This window comes from Chiloscyllium plagiosum, chromosome 17 (assembly GCF_004010195.1).
Source record: "Chiloscyllium plagiosum isolate BGI_BamShark_2017 chromosome 17, ASM401019v2, whole genome shotgun sequence".
Classification (NCBI taxonomy): Eukaryota; Metazoa; Chordata; class Chondrichthyes; order Orectolobiformes; family Hemiscylliidae; genus Chiloscyllium; species Chiloscyllium plagiosum.
Genome location: NC_057726.1, coordinates 60723863 through 60733771, shown reverse-complemented (window position 1 = coordinate 60733771; position 9909 = coordinate 60723863). Strand labels below are relative to the sequence as shown.

The following is a 9909-nucleotide window of genomic DNA, read 5'->3' as shown; positions in this document are numbered from 1 at the left end:
GGAAAGATCGTTCATTTTGCGTGATAATACTTCTGGATACGGAAAAAAACCCCAAAAATAATAAAAGATGAAGTTCCATTTGCCTTTTTAATCACTTGCAGTACCTGAATGCTAACTATTTGTGCTTCTCCACAAAAACCCAGATCCCTCTGCTTTTTGCACATTTTTGGAGCCTTTCCGATTTAATTAAGTCTTCCTTTTGATCCCTCGGACCAAAGGGCATGACCTCACAACCTTACATTAAAAGTCCTTTGGGGCTGTTTTTGCCCTAGAGCTGGTTATTGCCCGGTGAGATCCAAAATGAGATATGATAATAAATTTGGCAAGTTCGTTCCTAATTGAAAAAACTTAATCGGTGAGACATTCAGATGATTCTGGTTGCCAGTCTCACGATAATAAAACAGGGTCATTAATAGGTAACAGTGAGAGATACTCGGTTGCTAAGTGACTATGTGGCTCCTTGGATACAGGTTACTGTGGATGGTGAGGTGAGTTGGCGCTGGGCTCAGAGCCCGGACGCGGCAGTGCATCCAGATGCAGAAGCAACATGGACATAAGTACGAGGGGGTGGGAGCACCGAAGCCCCCGTGGCGGATTAGCCTGGCCGGCCGGAAAACGGGCTTGTACCGGCCTGACCTGCCCACTTTACGCCGCATGAACATGGACGATGAAGCCAGCAAACTGCCCAACGAGCACTGCAGGAACACCACCACATGCACCGCAGGTAACAAGGACCGGGAGCCGACCGAGGAGCAGGATTCTGGGTGGGCGGAGGAGGAAGAAAGTGGGGTGGACTAGGAGCAGAAAAAGAGGGGGGGGGGGGGGTGGAGTTTAAGTAGAAGGTGGGGGAAACAGATGGGGATACTCGAGAATGATCCTTGGGGGAAAAGGTAGAGATTACAAAAGAGGGGTGCAAAAGAGCCTTTTGGAGCACAAGAAACCTCGGGGGAGAAAAAGGACCAGAGAGAGAGGCACAGGCATGTAAGGATGAGAAGCATATGGCAGGAGACGCAAGGACCTCAAAGTTGGGAGGAAGAAACCTTTGAGAGATGCAGTTGGTGTGCATTGATGCAGAATGAGTGTACAATAGCAGACTGCCAAATATACTAAAGCTGTAAGATGTGACACAATCTCACATTGGTTTAAATTGGCACAAAGTGAGCTCTAACTGCAGCTTAATTCATTGTTTCCTTCAAAGCAAATAGCTCTGGGATGGCACAGAGCTAACTGAACTCTCAGACCATTGTTCTTCTTACAATGCATATAGTTATGGAGGATGGGTTAGGACCAGGTATTCTTAGTGACGTTTTCTGCACTGAATTTATTTTCATGCTTTTTTTTAGATGATTTTGCAAACTCTTCCTTTACCCTGTTTGACCATCCAAAACAAACCCATGCAGCATTGGTGAGTGTTTGAGTCCAAGTTGACCGGTAGTAATACAGTTGTACTTAGTCACAAAGAATAAACCATAAATTAGTCACAGACCAAAACTAAACTGTATAGTTTGGTGGCAGGAGCAAGGTCAGTCTTCAGATTGGAGGAGACTGAGATTGGAGAGGCCCCATAGCACATATAATATCAAAATGAAGAAAACAGCTGTAAAGATTTGATACAAACACATAATCGTTTACATCTTCTTACATTAGTTAAAACTACATGTATGCATTGATTAAACAATTGAATAGGCAACAGATATTACACAATAGCAAATTTCATTTCTTTAGTTAAAAGTAAGGTGATTACCAACAAATTATCCACATTGCAGGGATTCACTATATTCCTAGGGATTCACTCATCACAATTCTCTTGTCTTCCAAGAGAATCTCCCATTTCTATCATTTATCTTCCCAGCCAATTGTCATCATACATCTTTTCCTCTGTGATCAAAAATTAACTAGAATTGAGGAGGTGTTGTTGCAATGTTAATTTAATAAGGAGTTATTACTGTATTAAGACCATAAGACACAGGAGTAGAAATTGGGCCATTGAACCTATCAAGTCTGCTCTGCTGTTCAATCATTGCTGATAAGTGTCTCAACCCCATTCTCCCACTTTCTCCCTGTAGCCCTTGATCCCCCAATACTCAAGAAACTATTTATCTCAGTCTTAAATATACTCAATGACCTCGCCTCTGCAGCCTCCTGTGGCAATGACTTCCATTGGTTCACCACTCCATTGGATGAAGAAGTTTCTTGTTATCTCTGTTCTAAAAGGTATTGCCTTTACTCTAAGGCTACGCCCTTGAGTCCTAGTCTTCCCTATCAATGGAAAAATCTTCCCAACATCCACTCTGTCCACGCCATTCAGTATTCTGTATGTTTCAATTAGACACCCCCTCATCCTTTTAAACTCCATTGAGTATAGATCCAGAGCCCTCCAACGTTCTGCACATGTTAAGCTTTTCATTTCTGGGACCATTCTTGTGGACCTCCTTTGAAGAAGCTCCATGACCAGTACATCTTTCCTGAGGTATGGGAACTAAAACTGTACACAATACTCCAAAATGGTGTAAGTAGAGCATTATGGAGCCTCAGAAGTACATCCTTACTTTTATATTCAAGTCCTCTCAAAATAAGTGCCATCATTGCATTTGCCTTCCTAACTGCTGCCACCCCCCCCCCCCCCATGCAAGTTTATCCAGAGAATCCTGGACTGGGACACCTGAGTCTTCTTACACTTCAGACTTCTAAATTTTCTCTACATTTAGAAAATAGTCCATTCTTCCTACCAAAGTGCATGACTTCACACCTCCCCACTTTGTACTCCATCTGTCATTTCTTTGCCCACTCTCCTAACCTGACTAAATCTTCTGAAGCCTGCCCGCCCCCTTAATGCTGCATATCCCTCTACCTATCTTTGTATTGTCTGCAAACTTAGCCAGAATTTCCTCAGTTCCTTCATCTAGATCATTAATATATAAAGTGAAAATTTGTCCCAACACTGAGCCTTGAGGAACACCACTGGCTGCCATCCTGACAGGGACCCTTTTATCCCCACTCTCTGCTTTCTGCCAGACAGCCAAGTTTCTATCCATGCTAGCACCTTGCCTCTGACACCATGGGCCCTTATCTTATTCAGTAGCCTCCTGTGCAGAACCTTGTCAAAGGCCTTCTTGAAGTCCAGGTAGATAATATCCATTGGCTCGCTCCTTGGTCTAACCTGCACATTACTTGCTCAAGAATTCTAGCAAATTTGTCAGGCATGACCTCCCCTTGATGAAAACATGCTGACCCTACCCTATTTTACCACGCACTTTCAAGTATTCAGAAACCTCATCCTTCACAATGGATTGCAGGATCTTTTCCATGACCAAGGTTAGGCTAATCAGTCTGTAATTTTCTGTCTTTTGCCTGACTTCCTTTTCAAACAGGCGTGTCACATTCGTGATTTTCCAGTCCTCTGGGACCCTCCTTGATTCTAGTGATTCCTGAAAGATCACCACTAATGCCTCCACTATCTTTTCAGTGATCTCCCTTAGAACTCTGGGATGTAAGTCCATCTGGTCTGATTTATCCCCCTTCAGGCCATTCAGTTTTTCTAGCACCTTCTCCCTGGTGATGGCCACCATACTCAGCTCTGCCCCCTCACTCTCTTGAATTTTTAGGATATTACTCGTGTCTTCCACTGCGAAGTAATTATTCAGTTCCTCAGCCAGAGGTGATAGAACATAGAACAATACAGCGCAGTACAGGCCCTTCGGCCCTCAATGTTGCATCAACCTGTGAAACTAATCTGAAGCCATCTAACCTACACTATTCCATTATCATCCATATATTTATCCAATGACCATTTGAATGCCCTTAAAATTGGCGAGTCTACTACTGTTGCAGGCAGAACATTCCATGCCCTTACTACTCTGAGTAAAGTACCTACCTCTGACATCTGTCCTATATTTATCACCCATCAATTTAAAGCTATGTCTCCTCGTGCTAGCCATCACCATCCGAGGAAAAAGGCTCTCACTGTCCACCCTTTCTAATCCTCTGATCATCTTCTATGTCTGTACTAAGTCACCTCTTAATATCTCCTCTCCAATGAAAACTACCTCAAGTCACATGATATCTAAGAAGGCCCCACAACAGAGGCCACATGCATTAAAATTACAACAAAAAGGTTGGGAAGGCAATCACATTGTTGGGAGTGTACTATAGACCCTCCCCAAACAGTTAGGGAGAGATAGAAGGGAAGATATGTTGGTATACTTCAGACATCTGTAAAAATAATCAGATAGCAATAGTACAAGATTTCAGCTTCCCCAGTATTAACTGGAATTAACATGTGAGAGGCTTAGAATAGATAGATTCCTTAATGTACCCAGATGAATTTTTTAAGCCAGTATGTAGAAAGTCCTACAAGAACCAGGGTAATGCTGGACATAATTTTGAAAAATGAAGCCAATGTTTGTGGGAGAGCATTTCAGTAATAGTGACCATAACTCAGTAATGTTTAAATTAGTAATGTAAAAGGACAAAGATAAATCAGAAATAAAACTTTTGAGGAACGCCATTTTAATGTGAAAAGACAGGATCTGACCAAAGTGGATTGGGAGCAGCTATGTGTTGAAAGATTTACATTGGAACAGTGCGAGTCTTTCAAAAAGTGTAAGGCCAATGAAAGTGTAAGGCCAACATGTTCCTGTAAAGGTGAAGAGTGGGACCAGAAAATTCCAGAGAATCCTGAATGTTGGCCAATGTACATGATTGATATGGGGAAAAGAAGGAAGCGATGGGAGGCAAGGAACTAGATTTCAGAGGCCCTGATATTAATTTTCCAATCCTCTCTGGACACAGCAGAGATGCTAGAGTACTGGAAAACAATGAATGTTGTACCATTATTCAAGAACGGTGGTAAACCAGAAAGCTACAGGACAGTGTGAGAAAATCCATTGGCAACGAATCTGAGGGATGGAATTAATTTCTATAGAGAGGCAAGGATGAATCATGGATATTCACCTTGTCTGACAGGTTTGATTGAGTTTTTTAAGTAGGTGACAAGATGTATGGAGAAGGGTCATGCAGTGTACCTAGTCTGCATGAACTTTGGTAAGGCTTTCGAATAGGTCTAGCATGAGAGACTGGTCAAGAAGGTTAATGCCTACAGGATCCAGGGCAAATGGCAAATTGGATCCGAAGTTGCCTTTGTGACAGGAGGCAGAGGCTGGTGGTCCAAGGTTGATTTTGACTGGAAGACTGTGTCCAGGGTTGTGAAGGGGTCATTGTTGTGTCCCTTGTTTGTTGTTAATGATCTAGACATAAATCTGGAGGTTGATCAGTAAATTCACAGATAACATGAAAATTGGTTGTGTTATAGGGAGGAGGAAAGCCTTAGACGACAGGACGATTAGAGAGGCTGGCCAGATGGGCTGTATAGTGAAAATCTGAGAAGTGTAAGGTGATGTATTTTGGGAGGACTAACATTGCAAGGGAATACATGATAAATGGTAACATCCTACGAAGTGGGATGACAATCAGTGGGATCTTAGTGAGCATGTCCACAGATGTTGAGAGATTGGATAGGCTGGACCTGTTCTCCTTGGAGCAGAGAAAGCTGAGGTGGGACCTCACTTAGGTGTACAATATTATCGAGGGTATAGATACAGTAGATAGGAAGCAATTTTTCCCCTTAGTAGGGGGATCATTTACGAAGAGAATGGTGGTTATCTAGAAATCACTCCTTGAAAGGATGGTAGAGGCAAGAATCATCACCACATTTAAGAAGTATTTAGGGAATTACTTGAAGTGCCGGAGCTTTAAAGGCTGTGGTTCAATTGCTGGGAAATGGGATGAGTATAGATGGATGCACGATGACCAGCTAGGACAGAATAGGCTGAAGGGCCTCTTTTTGTCCAGTGAAACTATATGATTCTATTACTTTGTTGATAATTATGATTCTTCGCCTTTTTCAGTTATTTAACTATGCTGGAGGATCACTGACTGTAAGCGACAAATTTTCTCCTGATCGAAAGCGATATACGATTCCCAGCATTCATATTGAGAAACCTTGGAGCCACTACAAGCCTTTGATCACTAAGGCCTCAAAGGATTGGTCTCAATTTGTCTCAGAGTGTGGGGAATTTGTGCTTCCCAAAAGGGACTTCAATGGTGAGAGACTTAGAGAACTGTTGCTGCAAATGACACTCACTGTTTTCAAATTTTGAAAACGGGCACTCTGTTTATATTTTACTGTCATCATCATAAGGGGAACCCTAAGAAGCTCAAATCCCCTTCTTGGTACTTTCATTGTGTCAGTTTGTTCGAATAATATATTGCGATACAAAATTGTAACCAGTTTAAAACCATAATTGAATTTTAGTACTATTTGACTGATTGACTATTAAATGAGGTTTATGTTATTTTACTATAAGTCAGAAAAGTGAGGTGTCCAATACCAATCCTGTGGAACCCCATTTTTAACTTGGCTCTAGTCTGAGAAATGTCCATCAATACTTATCCCGTGTTTTCTATCCTTTAGACTTCTAACCAATGCTGCCAAGGACCCATCAATCTCAAACATTTCTAATTTGCTAAACAATCTGCCATGTGACACCGTACCAAAGATCTTTCTGAAAGTCCAAATATACACCACCCACAGCACTAGCATCATCCATTACCTGTATTACCTTGTCAAAGTGTTCAATTAAATTTGTCAGGTTTGATCTGCCCTTGACAAAGCCATGCTGACTATTTGATATTAACATATTTTTCTCTTCTATATATTTATTTTATCCTGTATTATGGCTTCCATCAGTTTTCCCACTGTTCATGTCAAGCTGAAAGGTCTGTAGTTTCCAAGGTTATCTTTTGCTCATTTCTGAAATGACGACGTCACATTTGCAATCCTTCAGTCCCTTAGGATTAATCCTGTGTTCAGACCGGCCTGAAAAATTTCTATCAACGGCTCCGCAATTTGCTCCTTTACCTCTCTCTGCAATCTAGGATGCATTCCATTTGGACCTGGCCACTACTCTACCTGGAGTACTGCCAGGTAAAAACAATGACTGCAGATGCTGGAAACCAGATTCTGGATTAGTGGTGCTGGAAGAGCACAGCAGTTCAGGCAGCATCCAAGGAGCAGTAAAATTGACGTTTCGGGCAAAAGCCCTTCATCCAGCCTTTTTTTTAATAGATGTTTTTATTAGAAATTTAACATTTTTACAAGTTTACAAAAATAAACAAAACTCTCAAGTACAAACATTGATATACGATTAAATCTTAAATATATAATAACCAAAATTTAACAAAAGAAAAATACCAAGAAAAAAAACAAAACTCAACTAACTACTAATCTAACCTACAACTAACCAGAGTGTATATTTAAGTCTCTTACATTATTCAAATGTAATAATTCAAATGAAAGAGAAAAAAAAACGAAAAACAACGGATAACATAGAAATTGGGTAGTGAGATACATACTCGGAATGTGTTAACATCAAATGTAACAAAACCTGTATTCGTGCGGGATTCCTCTCCTAAGGGGCCCCGGACCAGCCAGATTCGTAATCTCAATTAATTAAAAGCCCTTGTTAGGATAGCCGTAATATCTGTATTCATATAAATCAAGAAGGGCTGCCATATTTTATAAAATAATTCGGTCTTTCGGTGCACAATATTTGTAAGGAAGTCAAGGGGAATACATTCCATAATTAATCTGTGCCAATTTGAAAGTCCAGTTTTCCAAAATATTTTTCCTTGTACAGAAAGAGAGAATAGAAAATAGTCTCTTCCCGTACATATCCAGGGAGGGAAAGTTCGAAAAGCCCAACAGGAGAGATTCAGGGTCTACTTTAATATCCGTTCCTAAAATTTCTGTCAGGGTACTTGCTACTTTAGTCCAGTATCTATGGATCTTATGACAGGTCCATAAGCAATGTACAAGAGTGCCCACCTCTATTTTACATTTGGGACACATTGGAGATGCTCCTGCCTTAAATTTTGCCAATCGATCCGGTGCTCTTTGGGCCCTATGAAGTATCTTCAGCTGGATAGCCTGAGTTCTGTTACAGATGGTGATTCTTCTGGCGTTTTCCCAAATGGTCATTCCACGTTTCAATAGAAATTCCTAGTCCCAATTCCTGATCCCATATTTTAAACAGATTGTCCAAATCTCCAGATACTTCATCATGTAGTAAATGATAAATAGTACTGATGGAGGATACCCCCCATTGGTCGTAGTAATCTACATTCTCTATCTGATTTAGAAAGACTATCTAATAACGTAGTCTTCTTCTGTATATAATCTCGAATTTGGAAGTATCGATAGAGGTCTCCATTAGGTAATCCGAATTTCTGACGCAGCTGTTCAAAAGACATCAGGACCCCATCTTTAAATAGGTCCCCTAGACATGAGATACCCCTGGATCTCCAGAGTTTAAAAGTGGCATCTGTAAACCCCGGTTGGAATCCCCAGGCTCCCACTATCGGCGCATAGGGGGATGTTTTATGTGAGTTGCCCTCATTTTGCCGCATTATTCCAAGCCCTAATTGTGTTTAGGGTTTTTACAGTGATCTGTAATGATTTTCCTCTTGTCTGAAAATAAAAGGTTAATAACTGGGTATTTTACTTGAGAGGCCTCGATGTCCAACCAGATTGATTGTGGATCAGACAAGACCCAATCAACTATATAACTTAATAGGGAACTTAATTGATATTTCCTAAAATCTGGGAAGTCCAAGCCTCCCCTTGCCTGTGGAAGCTGTAGCTTCTTCAGCTTAATAAGGGGCCGCCTATGGTTCCAGATAAAGGAACTCAGCCAGCCGTATAATTTACATAAAGCCATCCTCGGCAGCATCACCGGAAGCATTATCATAGGATATAGGAGACGGGGCAGGACATTCATTTTGAATAGTGCTATTCTACCCAACTAGGAAATTGGAAGGTCTCCCCATCGCTGGAGGTCCTGCCTTATCCTTTCCAATAAATACACAAAATTAGCCTTATACAACTGACCAAATACTGGAGTAATAAAAATGCCTAAATATAAGAAACCCTCCAGGGACCAGCGAAAGGGAAAAAGGGAACCGTCCGCTAAGCGGGGTATCACAGCAAGGCCACCCATTGGCATAGCCTCCGATTTTGAAAAATTAATTTTATAGCCTGAGAATGCACTAAATGTATTAATAACTTGGATTAAGCGAGGTATGGACATCAAAGGATTACTGAGGAATAGAAGAACATCATCTGCATAAAGGGTAATTTTATGTTTACCTGTACCAATCCTTGGGGCCACTATATTAGGATCAGCTCGTATAGCTTCTGCTAGTAGTTCAATTATTAGCGTGAATAACAATGGCGAGAGGGGACATCCCTGACGGCAGCCCCTACCCACACTGAAGCTATCCGAGCCTAATCCATTGGTAACCACAACTGCTTTAGGATCACTATACAATGTTGAGACCCATCTGGTAAACACCTGTCCAACGCCAAACCTCACCAATATGTAAAACAAATATGACCATCCGACCCTATCAAATGCCTTTTCCGCGTCTAATGAAACCACTACTCCTGCTATCTTTCCCTGATGACAAGCTTGAATCATATTCAGAGCCCTTCTAACATTATTGGATGATCTACGGCCCTTAATAAACCCCGTCTGATCCTCCTTTATAATATGTGGCAGTATCCCTTCTAGTCTCAGTGCTAACGTTTTAAAGAGGATTTTAAAATCTACATTTAGCAAGGATATTGGTCTGTATGATGTACAATCTTCTGGGTCCTTTCCTTTTTTAAGGATAAGAGAGATATTTGCCTCTTTCAGCGAAGGCGGGAGACAGCCCTGACTATATGCATAGTTATACATATCCATAAATGGACCAGCCAGTATTTCTGTAAATTCTTTACAGAATTCAGCTTGAAAACCATCTGGGCCCGGCGCCGTACCATTCTGAAGTTGCCTAATTACATCAAGTATT

The 9909-nt window shown here is 41.3% G+C and overlaps 1 protein-coding gene across 1 annotated transcript in view; it reads left to right on the top strand.

Moving 5' to 3' along the window:
* The first annotated feature begins 448 nt into the window (after window positions 1-448).
* LOC122558689 (testis, prostate and placenta-expressed protein-like) overlaps window positions 449-9909 on the top strand; it is a 23712-nt gene continuing 14251 nt past the window's right edge. Inside the window, exons 1-3 of the mRNA XM_043707481.1 lie at window positions 449-724; window positions 1344-1405; window positions 5907-6102. Of these exons, the coding sequence (XP_043563416.1) occupies window positions 535-724; window positions 1344-1405; window positions 5907-6102 (448 nt within the window). The 5' untranslated portion in view covers window positions 449-534. The remainder of the gene's footprint in view (window positions 725-1343; window positions 1406-5906; window positions 6103-9909) is intronic.